This window comes from Eumetopias jubatus, unplaced genomic scaffold (genome assembly GCF_037043125.1).
Source record: "Eumetopias jubatus isolate StellerSeaLion01/CBP00866 unplaced genomic scaffold, mEumJub1_p1.0 scaffold_12, whole genome shotgun sequence".
Taxonomy (NCBI): Eukaryota; Metazoa; Chordata; class Mammalia; order Carnivora; family Otariidae; genus Eumetopias; species Eumetopias jubatus.
In genome coordinates this window covers 110,809,907-110,821,960 of record NW_028274818.1, presented here as the reverse complement: position 1 = coordinate 110,821,960, position 12,054 = coordinate 110,809,907, and the positions used below count along the sequence as shown (strand labels likewise).

General features: G+C 50.1%; 1 protein-coding gene across 7 annotated transcripts in view; it reads left to right on the top strand.

The window, feature by feature from the left end:
- Positions 1-12,054, top strand: part of SUN1 (Sad1 and UNC84 domain containing 1) — a 52,717-nt gene that overhangs the window by 14,621 nt on the left and 26,042 nt on the right. For 6 of the 7 annotated variants that reach the window (XR_003607363.2, XM_028091831.2, XM_028091830.2 and 3 more), the window contains exons 2-6: positions 136-232; positions 6,441-6,629; positions 8,302-8,486; positions 9,479-9,505; positions 9,620-9,817. Coding sequence is in view for 6 of the 7 variants with exons in the window: in XM_028091831.2 (XP_027947632.1) it covers positions 156-232; positions 6,441-6,629; positions 8,302-8,486; positions 9,479-9,505; positions 9,620-9,817 (676 nt within the window). In the remaining variant the exon portion in view is untranslated. The remainder of the gene's footprint in view (positions 1-135; positions 233-6,440; positions 6,630-8,301; positions 8,487-9,478; positions 9,506-9,619; positions 9,818-12,054) is intronic. The other variant, XM_028091832.2, reaches the window with a different exon arrangement.

The following is a 12,054-nucleotide window of genomic DNA, read 5'->3' as shown; positions in this document are numbered from 1 at the left end:
CTTTGTTTCACTCAAATTGTGATAGTGACGTTTGGGTCCCCAAGTATGTGCCCTGCGTTGGCTGCAACAGACAGGACTTGTCTGTGTGTTTCTACCCTGTTAACACCCTGCATTGCTTTTTCCCCACTTCTGCAGTATGACTTGAGGCCGTGACCATGGATTTTTCTCGGCTTCACATGTACACCCCTCCTCAGTGCGTGCCCGAGAACACTGGCTACACCTATGCACTCAGGTGAGCGTGCTCGCGACCCGTCCCATCGTTGCCCGGTCACCTCTCCGCTCTTGAATGCCTGGGATATGGGAGCTTCTTGCCACTTGCAACCAAATGCTGTCTTTTGAAAGGGAAAATAGCTGCAGAGTTCCTGTTGTACGAAAGCTTTACAAAACTGCTAAACCGTGGAGACGGGGAGGTTGTTTTGACAACCAGACATTGGGGAGGTTGTTTTGACAACCAGACATTCCGGTGACTCAGGGTGAGTCATTGCCAATGTCCTGTTTTAGACCCCACCCAAGTGGCTGTGGTCTTCTGGATGAATCGTTGTGGTTATGGGTACGGTTTTATGATTTGTATTAATGGCGGGGTATTTTGAAGTGAATAGAAATAACCTGGAAAGTGATTTACCTGTGAGAGGAGGAGGAACCCTAAACAGAGTTTTGAGGAAGCCCACGGTTTCCAGAGCGGCACTGTCAGAGGCTCAGTTCTCTGTGCTTACTCTGACATGATACTGAAGTCTGAAAGTGGCTGAGTGGCCCCTTGCCTGTCTAGTTCACCAAGTAGGAGGGATTGTTGAGACGCAACTGAAGAGTTACACACCACGGGTTAGTGCTAGAGAACACAGCACTCGGCGGGAAAGAGCGCTGTGTTCTGACAGGACCTTCAAGGCACACAAGGAAAATGCTTGTGTAAGTTTTTGCAATGGCTTATTTTCTGAAGAATAAAAATAGAAACTAATAAAACTGGAAGGTATTTTAACAAAGGTACTCTTTAACCACGTTAGTCAAACCTCACATTAGATGATTTTTTAATGTACAATTTTAGATTTTGTCACCTTTTGACTATTTTTGTCAAAAGTCCTGAAATACTTTAGAACAAAGGGAGTGGGCCAACTCAGGTAAAACTGTTCCTTATTCTGTATTGTAGAGCATAAAAATAATTACTCCTGGCAACTTATTTTTAGCTTTTAGAACCTATTTTAAAATACAGATTTTTAAGAAATGCACATGTGTAGGTCTCTGCCTTGGGGAAGCAGCACTGTGAGTTTCAGCACGCCACACTCCACAGCCTTCCTTCAGGTGGACATGTGGGTGGATGTGGGAGCAGATGAGAAGTGACGTAGGAAAGGTGGCGGGGGGGTTCGTGTGCCGTGCTGGGAGCTTGGACTTTCATCTGAGGGCAGTGGGACCCAGCGAGGGGTTTTAAGCTGGAAGTGGCCTGACCAGGCTTCTGCTCAGAAGGATGTTGAGGCCGGCAGCGTGGGTAGGGGGTGGGGGCTGCTCAGAGACCAGGGTCCATGGTGGCCAGCACCGGGTCCTTCCCCTCAGTGCTGATGACTGCACCTCTAGCCGACGACTTGTCCAGCACGTCTTCATTGTGGTCTTCTTTGTCAGCACGTCACTGAGCGCACGGAGGATCCGCCAACATCCTGGTCATTCCACTTAATTAAACTACTTCTCTACGGTGGTGACTGCCTTAGCGTGAAAGTCTGGGGGGCGGTAATAAGCCCCCTAACTCTTTCTAGCTTCCACCCCTCTGGCGCTAGGCCCCTCCCTCCCTCTCCAGTGGATTGTTGTGAAGCAAATCTCTAAAAGGTGATACTTTAAAAAACAACTAGCCAAAATACTAGTATCACACCAAAAGCTCCAAGTAATTTAAAATAACCCCCGATATCTCTGTAATATACTGGAGAATCACTGCTCAGTTTCCCGGATCCTCATTTTTGTTTTAAATCAACCTAAACAAGATTTTCCCATTCTTCTGAGTATTTACCTCTGAAGTTCTCATCTGTGTTTCCTGTGGTGATTAGATGCAGAGGTTTGATCAGGGCTGGGTTCGTGTGTTTGTTGGCGGGACTCCACACTTCCTTCCTGTCAGGGATGCCTGGCGCCTGGGTTGGTGTGGAGGCTGTCCAGTGCTGGGGGCTGGGCCGGACCGTCCCTGAGGAGCCCCCCAGCTCCACGCACGTTGGGGGTGCAGCCACTGGGACATTGCCTTGGGCAGGAGGCCGATGTTCCCAGAAGCCCTTCAGAGACCCCGGCCCCCCCAAAGACGAGGAGACCCCCCAGCTCAGGTGGCAGCCCACACTCTGGAGGCAGGTGTCTGACTGTGCCAGCCTCTGGTAAGTGCACCACGATCTCCACCGCAGAAGCCGAGAGCAGTGTCGAGGAGGGTCCCGTGCTGCTGGAAGGCCACACCAGCAACAGGACTGGGGCATCGCTGGTGAATCCAGCACCGTGGGAGTCTGTGTACAGAGGCAGCCTGAATGCAGCAATGGGGGCAGGAGTTGGAATGAAATGCGTTGAGGAGTGAGTGTAGACAACTTTTTCAACCAGTGTGCCTGGTCAGGGGAGGAGAAAGGACCCGGCTCTTTTTACATTTTGTTTTTCCCCCACCGCACCATGGGGACAGATGAGAGTGTGTCTAGGTGCTGATGGTTGGGAGCCATAGAGAGGTTGAAGGGGAGGGAAGAGGCCCTAGACAGAGAAAGACCCAGCCCGGAGCGCACAGATGGCTTTCGGATGGCCCATCTGCAGTAGCGGGAAGGAAGGGGAAAGGGCCGCATGAATGTGCGTCATTCCACAGGCTCCGCCTGAGAGGGGGCAGCAGTTCTCCCATGAGGCTGATGGCCTACAGAGAGGGAGCGGCAGGGCCTTCTGCACTGGAGAGCCAGAGGTGGGGGTGAGGCGGGACCTGGTGGCCTTGGGGACCTCGCTGCTGTGGTTCCCAGGGGCCTGCAGCCGTCTGGTACAGGGGCACAGCCGGGTTCATCCCGGGGCCCTTGCTGCTGGGACCCAGAGGCCAATGAACGTGGGGGAAGGGCTGTGACGAGAACCCTTATCCGGAGCCCAAGTGAGGCTGAAGGACACCTTCAGTGAAAGATCCCAAATGGTGGGTGATGGAGGCTCAGGGGCAGCCACGGAGGTCACATAGAGAAGAACTTGGAACCATGGGGGTTTGGGCAGGTTCCTATATGGGACTTGCTCTGCCCAGTCCCCCTGCCCAGTGGCCAAGCTGCTGTCTTATGACACTGTAGCTCTCGCAGCCCTGGTGGGAATCAGCACCACGAGCCCCCGTGCCACTGCCCTGCTTCACAGCTTGTGGCTGCTGAGCGTGCATATCCTCTGGCTTTCAGCTGTGGTAGATTTTTTCTCTAGTCTTTTAACTAAAAGTGCATCTAAATAACATACGTTTCTTTTTTTTTTTTTTAAGCGTTCATTTATTTATTTGAGAGCGAGAATGAGAGAGAGAGAGAGTACATGAGAGGGAAGAGGGTCAGAGGGAGAAGCAGACTCCCCGCTGAGCAGGGAGCCCGATGCGGGACTCGATCCCGGGACTCCAGGATCATGACCTGAGCCGAAGGCAGTCGCTTAACCGACTGAGCCACCCAGGTGCCCCTAAATAACATACATTTCTAAAAGAACAACATTTAATTCATGAAGGAACCAAACTAAAATCTGCTCTGAAGGATTCAGTCTATCATTGTCTTTGGGGTCTTTGTACTCTTCTTTTATTCTAGTTATAATAAAGTCCTGTAACACCACAGTAGCTGAGGTGCTGGCTGGGCTGGGTGCCCAGTAGCTCACGTCTCCTACAGATATTTGCACCTTTCTGCTGAGCTCTGGGCACATCTGTCTGTAGGAACCTTGTAGGAATGATGGTTGGGATCCCAGCCTAGGGCAGAGGGTGCCACTGGCTTGTGTGGCCCCTGGACTGCAGCCCTGGTGGAGGCGTTAGTCCCGAAGGTACCACATAAACGCTGAGCCCCAGACCGAGTGGCCTGCGTTAGCCCTGTCCCCGGGGAAGGATGGCCAGACAGGTGGTCCAGACTGAGAACCTGCAATGGCTGGTCCCTCCTCCCTTCCTCTGAGCCCTCCCTGCTTTGGAGTTCAGTGTGTCCAGCTCAGACTGAAAGGGCCTGAGGCCCCATCTGCTTTCAGCTCCAAAGGTAACCACTGTTACCAATTTGAAGAGAACCTTCCAGGTCTCTTCTGTGCCTTTCCCTACCTTTGTATGTATATGAACGTGTGCTTCTGTTTTTTGTTTTTTAAGGGATAGACTTTTTTTTTAAAGATTTTTATTAGAGCACGAGCCTGAGTGGGGGGAGGGGCAGAGGGAGAAGCAGGCTCCCCGCTGAGCAGGAAGTCCATTGTGGGACTTGATCCCAGGACCCTGAGACCACAACCCAAGCTGAAGGCAGATGCCCAACCGACTGAGCCACAAGGTGTCCCTCTGTTTTTTTGTTTTTTTGTTTTAAGTAGGCTCTAGGCCCAATGTAGGACTTGAACTCATGACCCGGGGATCAAGCATCGCACATTCCACCAAGCCAGCTGGATGCCCCGTGTGCTTCTGTTTTATAGTTTGTTGTAACATAAGTGGGATGATACTAGAATCTTTCTATTTAGCAGTATATGCAGATCTCTCATGATCATGTTAAAAGAATTCAGACAGACGTAGCCTGGTTTAATTAACCATTCCTCTGCTGGTGGATAGTTTCTAGTTGTCTGCTCTTGTAACATTCTTGTATTTTCTTCTCCCAGGGCCTTTCTAATCAGACTGACGGGTTTGGAACACCCTTCTGATGGCCAAGGCATTCCAGGTTCTGGGTTGGAGTACCGGGGCCCCTTCTAGATTGTGCAGGGGTAGTAGTGTTCCAGCCTGGAGCCCCCAGGGCCTGTGGGGCTGGGCTGCACACTGTCGGCTTGCTTGCCTTCTGCTTATTTCTGTAGTGGTCTGGAGTGACCACCACCTGGTTTGGGGCTTGGACCAAAGACTTTGTCTTTGGATGTTTGGCTGTCCTTAGATGAAGAGGAAGAGTGTGCTGGTGGAGGGGACTGGTCCATAGTTACACAACAAATTCTGACTTGAAAGAACAGAATTTTCTTAAACTAAGATTGTACTTGTATAAAATATTTTTGGAAGAAAAGTATAACCATACTTTAGATTATACCCAAATTCTGCTTAGTGTACTTGCGGTGTGCTCAGCATGGGTGAGCGTGGTATGTCTCTGCCCCTGCGCCAGCCTCCAGTGCAAGCGAGGAAGGGGCTCTTCCTGAAGTTGTGCGAGCACCTCAGCATGGATGGCTGGGAGCAGCTGGTGTTTACTTACTGTCGGTTCGCTTGAAGAGTTTTTAGTGTCAGATCTAATAACACTTATGGTGAACATGATTCTGAAAATACTTTTATAATCTAAAACATAAGACAAACTTGTCCTTAGCCCACTTCCTTTCCTTGAGAGCCTCGTGGCTCCTCTTGATTTCCAGGTGCTCAGCCCAGTCTGCTCTCCAGAGGGCGCTGTTGTCCTGCTCCCTGGACACCTCCGTGTGGGTAAGGGGGCCTGCAGAACACAGGCCCCCTCCAGCAGGGTGGGCAGCCCCTCCTCAGCCTTCCAAGTTTGCCTTCTTGCCCGCTTTGCTGCTGTCTTTGGCCAGGCCCCTCTGCCCACAGCACCTTCCCTGCCGAGCGTGGCTCATCTCTAGCTGTGGGTGTGGAGTCCTCACTGGTGGTGACCACACAGTCGTCACCTGGATGGTCTGGGCAGATCCGGAAGTGCGATGCCCTTCCCAGTGGAGGCACACAATAGGTGCTCAGTTAACGTGTCTTGATCTGGAAGAATTTGCTGACAGCACAAAAGAATGCATCTTTTAGTTTGAGATGATTACGTGGAAGGGTATTGAAGTGACTTTGTGACAAGCTTGTGTCTGGCTTTATGGTTGAGTTAGACGCAAAGTAGCGTTACGTACTGCCCAGTGTCTGGCTGCTTTTCTCCTTAAGGGATTAGCTGTCACATGGTCACTGTTTCCTTAACTGCTCTATCAGGCATAGAGCCTACTAGTAAATGCATTCTGATTTTTTAGTGATGTTGACCTAGTTCCCCATAGGTGGAGGTTCTTTTTTTTTTTTAATTTTTTATTGTTATGTTAATCACCACACATCTAGGTGGAGGTTCTTGTGAGCACATCCTAAAGCAGGTTAGGGTCAGCTCTAGACTGAAATATTTGGGTGCCTGGGGACTTTATCTCATAGATGGTGTGGCCAGAGCACGTCTGTGGTGAGCATCAGTTGTCCACCAATTTGGGTGACTTCTGCTTTGTGGAAAAGTCATCACACAGTAATGGCTGTCTTTAAAATCTGCACTAGATCAGTACATGTTCTGTTCATTATTTGCTCAGTATGTTTCAGAAACTCTGCGTTATTTATCTCTGACAAGTTTTTTTCCTTCTAGTTCGAGTTATTCTTCTGATGCTCTGGCTTTCGAGACTGAGCACAGATTGGACCCCGTGTTCGATTCTCCAAGAATGTCCCGCCGTAGTTTGCGGCTGGTCACCACCACGTGTGCCGTGGAGGATGGCCAGGCTGGGGACGCTCACTCCTGCACCAGTAGCACCGTGTCCCTGAAGGACCGAGCGGCCAGGTAAGCACTGCATCCTGTGTTCCCAAACATGCTCTAACACCATGAAAACCGAATGTACAAGCTTTCTAGTCTGCAAAACCACACTCTTGCGTCTAAGGATATGTATGTACACCATGGAAATTCACACCTAAAGTCGTAGATGTGCTGCAAATAAGGACTGAACCTAATCCTGGACCATGTGGCTTGCTGGTGTCGACCTTCTTGTGCAGGCGAAGATTTCTGGTTCTCTGGCCTTGTGCTCAGACCCTGGGGAGGAGCATGGGCACCCTGGAGCTGGCCTCCAGCATTGTCTGTGGGGGGTAGCCTTACCAGACGATCCTGTGGCACCGTGGATGAGCTCTGTCTGCATTGTTAACACTTGGTCTCTTTTTTTTTTTTTTTAAAGATTTTATTTATTTATTTGACAGAGAGAGACACAGCGAGAGAAGGAACACAAGCAGGGGGAGTAGGAGAGGGAGAAGCAGGCTTCCTGCCAAGCAGGGAGCCCGATGCCGGGCTCGATCCCAGGACCCTGGGATCATGACCTGAGCCGAAGGCAGACACTTAACCATCTGAGCCACCCAGGAGCCCAACACTTGGTCTCTTTATTAAAATCTGTGTGAACTAACAGACGCATCCATGAAGTTTAGCTGTTCACCTCCATTCGTGATTGCGTTCGCTTGATTTCTGAGCTCTCCATGTGCCCATCACATGTGCATACCCAAGAAGAAACAGTTGCAAAATCTTTGTGCCATTTCGAGATAGTGTTCTATTGCTCACATAAGAAAGACGAATATCCAGTCTGAAGGGTCATCTTTCACTCAGGATTGGGGTGGTTCTATTGCTCACATAAGAAAGACATAAGAAAGACGAATATCCAGTCTGAAGGGTCATCTTTCACTCAGGATTGGGGTGGTTCCTATGAAGAGAGGTGGTGGAATGCCAACTTGGAGCCAGGCTGGGCGTTGGCGGCCAAGGCCCCACGTGCCTCACACTCAGTGTGGGTTATTTAGAGAATAGGAGAATAGGATTGCAGCTCAGTAGGCTCAAGAAATGCACTTGAGGGCCCCAGTCGACTCCATGTGTGCGTGGCGCTGCAGCCAGGCTGGTTTTCTGCTACTGGGCAAGGCCACAGCCCGTGTGTGGGTGTGGTTTGCTCACACACAGCGGTGCTTCACTGTGTCCTGGCTCCTTCCCTTGCGGAGGGAGGATCTTCTCCCTGCCCCAGCCTGGTGCTGACATTCATAAAGTTTGTTTTTAGGGGCTTTGTTGTTATCTGTGCAGCCTTTCCTTGCTGTCCTTAATGCCATTCCATCTTTACCAGGGACTGAGAAATCAAGCGATGTGTGCGTGCACACACTTATTCTGAAAGGGGAGGGATTAAATTTATAAATCATAATTTTTTAAGTCTTTATTAGATTATTTTAGGTTTTAACCACTTTTGGGTTGTGGGACCCAAAATAATTGGAAAACTGTCTTGTGTGTACAATTTTAGAAGCAGCTCTGGGACCCCAGCTTCAGGATTCCTGTGTCAGGTTAATGGGTGTTTCATTACAGCAGAGAAGACATAAGAAAATGGCCTTAAAAATACTGTATTTGTTTTCAAAGATTTTGTGTTGGTAAAATAGAATCCTTTTGTATTTACTATAAGAAAAAAGTCTATAAACTTTTTCCTTTTATTCTTTTCTCTTAGAACAGTAAAGCAGCGCAGGAGTGCAAGCAAGCCAGCTCTTAGTATAAACCACACCTCGAGGAAGGTCGTGTCCTGCGCCGTGGGCCAGAGCGTTGCTAGCACGCTCTCAGGTGTGGCCTGCCTCCGGCCTCCGGTGCTGGATGAGTCTCTGATCCGCGAACAGACCAAAGTGGACCACTTCTGGGGTGAGTCGTCTGCCCCTTACAGGATGGGAGAAGCTGCAGGAAGGTCCGAGGTTTCCTATAGACTCAAGTTCAGAATGCAGGCAGCGGCTTCCAAACACCTGCTGCTTCTGCTGGCTGCGCTCACGCGTAATCAGTTGTGACATGGAACCAGCTGAAGTGGTCGGGTTGTAATCTGATAACTCTTTTTCTAGACGTGTTACTTCTGTAGGATGGGGAAGCATGGTTGTTAGAAAAATCCACTGATCTAATTTCAGGTTCCAGACCGCTCTCAGCAACAAGGCAGACGCAGTATTTTTGAGTCCTTAGAAAGGACAATTCGTCCACCCCGTGTGGACGAATTGACACTAGGAAGCAGTGTGGCTCATGAACCTTCTTATCTAAAGCAGCAACAGTGTGACCCTGTCCTTGCCCCTGGCAGGGTGACGGCCACAGAGACATGCAGCTGCTTGCTTGTGTCCACTCCATGTTCTGTTCGGCCCCTTTGAGGAGATGAGAAGATGCAGATCAGCTCCCAAAAGTTTGTGTGCTAATTTGAGGCAGCATTGGGATTGGTGCTTGCTCCGTTTGACTCAACTAGCAAGGGTGGTTCCCCGGCAATGCCGGAAGCAGAGGGTGCTGGTGGGGCTTCTGCCTCTCCATACTGGGGTCTTGTCTTCCTGCCTGTTCTCCAGGTGTGTGTGCGCGTGCAGGTATGTGTGCAGAGGCACGTGTGCAGGTGTGTGTGTGTGCATGCAGGTGTGAGCTCAAAGGTACGGGTGTGTGCCTGCAGGTGTGTGGAGGCGCTCTCTCCAGAGATGTGCTTCCACCTTGATTCAGAAGATCATGCCTGTATATATCTGGAGGAATTTCCATTAGTTGCAGGCATCTCAGGGAATAAATCTTGACCGTTGCCAAAATGCTGATTTATTAATCATTGTAACCTTTACTTTTTGTGTGTGTGGGCTTTGTTGTGATAATTCGAGCTCATGAGCAAACACGTGTGTATGTTTTAGGTCTTGACGACGATGGAGATCTTAAAGGTAACTATTTTAGTCCTTTTTTTCTACCCATTTTTCAAGATGGAAGTTTTTTTTTTTTTTAGGTATCTGTAGATTGTGATAAACTGGTTCCCTCTACTTTTTTGCAAACTTTAGGTGGAAATAAAGCTGCCACTCAGGGAAACGGGGACCTGGCAGCAGAAGCCACCAGGAGCAACGGCTACACGTGCAGTGACTGCCTCCTGCTGTCCGAGCGCAAGGACACGCTCACCGCGCACTCTGCACCCCTCGGGCCGTCGCCAAGGCTGTACTCGAGGGACACGAGCCAGAAACCTGAGTCTGTCTCTTTGAAAGGTTAGAAAAAGATTTCCTGTCCAAACATTTTTTATAAACCTGGTTTTATAAGCCTCTTGGCATCTGCACTGTTTCCTGTCATTGACTTAAACTCAAAATCGTCTGATAAAAGTTTAAGAAATGCACCAAAAATGAACTTTGTTCCTATTCATCCTCTTTGGATTTACATTTTTTGTGGTTCGTAGTGTCTGAAATTCTGTGAATTTGAGCTTTGGGTGAGCAGAGGCAGACCCCCCTTCAGGGAAACCTGGTGGCAGCGTGTGACCACTTTGTTTTCACGCGAGGTCACGGACACTCCCGTGAGTGGGAGGAACAGCTTGGTGGCGGTTTATGCCCGTGAGATGAGGAGCGTGTGGTCTCTGTGGTTACGTAAGAGTCCATGAGCTCGGGGTTCCTCGGGAATGTGCAGGGCTGGGGTGGGTGCTGGCAGCAGTCATTTACTGTGTGCCCGTGGCCCGTTCACCAGCGGCAGTGGGCTTCCAAGGCCGGGCTGCATTTGTTTGAACAGAAAGGCCCTCGGAGCTGGCCCTGGACCCACTGGGCCTGCCACAGCTTTTCCAAGCAGGCCTGGGGGGCACCCTCCTGGGTTGGGTGCTTGCTGCCTCTCCTCTTTGCCTGGGTCCCCTGGGAGAGCATAGCGACAGATCCCCGTCCAGGTTCCATTACACGGCTGAGACGTCCCTGCTGATTGGGGACCCATGCCTGTCCATGATTCCCTACCCTGTGGTCACGGAGAGGCCAGGGAGCCCTGGTTTCCAAGTCTGCGGTCCCCAGTCTGTTTTAAGCCAAGTGCCAGTCTGCGTGGCCAGGCTCGAGAGCATACTCAGGTGGGCAGGGATCCAGAAGGGCGGACCTGTCATCTGTCTGTCACTGTGTTCCTGGCTGTGCCCTGCACGTGAGGGCACTCAGTATTTTTCAAATGACTATTTTGACAAAATGAAGGATGGTAGTAGCAGGACTGAGAGTTCTTTCCATCTTATCCTTGTGGCTCAGGTTTCTGGGTTTGTCTACTTTGGGTTATTGACAGTGTTGGCATTAATGTATCAAAACGGGGAGGCGGGAGGGGGAGGTGGCAGAGTCGGTCCGAGGAATTGGTTCCAACACCTTTTGGATTGCAGAGGCCAGCATCGCGGGGCACTCTCTGGCTCTCCCTGGCCTGCGCCCCAGCCCTGCAGTCCTGTTGCTCTCCACATCTTCTAGACCAGCACACTGAGCTTTAGCTAGCTTAAGAAGCTCAATAGTTAAGTGAGGGAGCTGGGATCTGGACCCAGGCATCTGGCCTCCAGGGTGCTCTCCCGAGATACTGTGCCACCTCCTGAGGGCTAACTGTCCGGGTGGAGCTTGGGAGCCAGGCCTGGCACCTGACTGAACTCCGGGCAACCATCAAACATGTCATGTGTCTGGCTTTGTTGAGGCTGCGTTTCTGAAGCATGCCATCACCAAGAGGAGGATAGTAAAAGCATGTTCCACCATCCATAACCTCCTGCGGTATCTGTGCTCACAGACCAGTGAGCACGTGTAGAAACAGTCCCTGCTTTCCTGCAGCCCCTCACTCGCATCATAATAGAGGTCATGTCTGTATTCCCGACAGCCAGCTGTCTTCATCCTGAGGCTGTGGATGGGGGTCGATGGCCTGAGCTCAGCCCAGATGGAAGAGTGCTGGGTGTGGTTTTGGTAGTAGCCTCTGGAAGTCTTTAGCTTGAATTGGTCTTGAATGTTTTTGAGGGGAAAACAAGCTATATTTTTATCTGCTTTGGGCCTCTGCTTATCACCTTTCTTGGTCTTTTAAATTATAATAGTGATTACGACCAACACTAATTTAAAAACATCTGTTCCTAATTATTTGGGTAAAGCATTTATCAAAGAACATTTGGAAATCCCAGACATGCACAAGGAAGAAAATTAAAATCGCCTGGGACCTACCACCCAGAGGTGACCACACTACACGCTGGGTCCAGCCCGCTTGCTCCCATGGTTGCCTGTGGAGACCATACTGTGTGAATTGTCACACGTTACCACAGTTACCGAAAATATGTACAACTCTTCTCGAGCATGAATTATTAACACCCCACACATTTTCTGTCTTTATTTTTGTTTTTACTTATTCTGGTTGTAAAATCTTGGAATGGTACAGATAAAAGAAGTTCCTTCCCTTTGTCCTTCCCCATCCTCCTCTGGTCTCCCTTCCAGAGGGAACTGGTGCTAATAGTAAGAGATCGTGGCGAATTCTTCTGCTT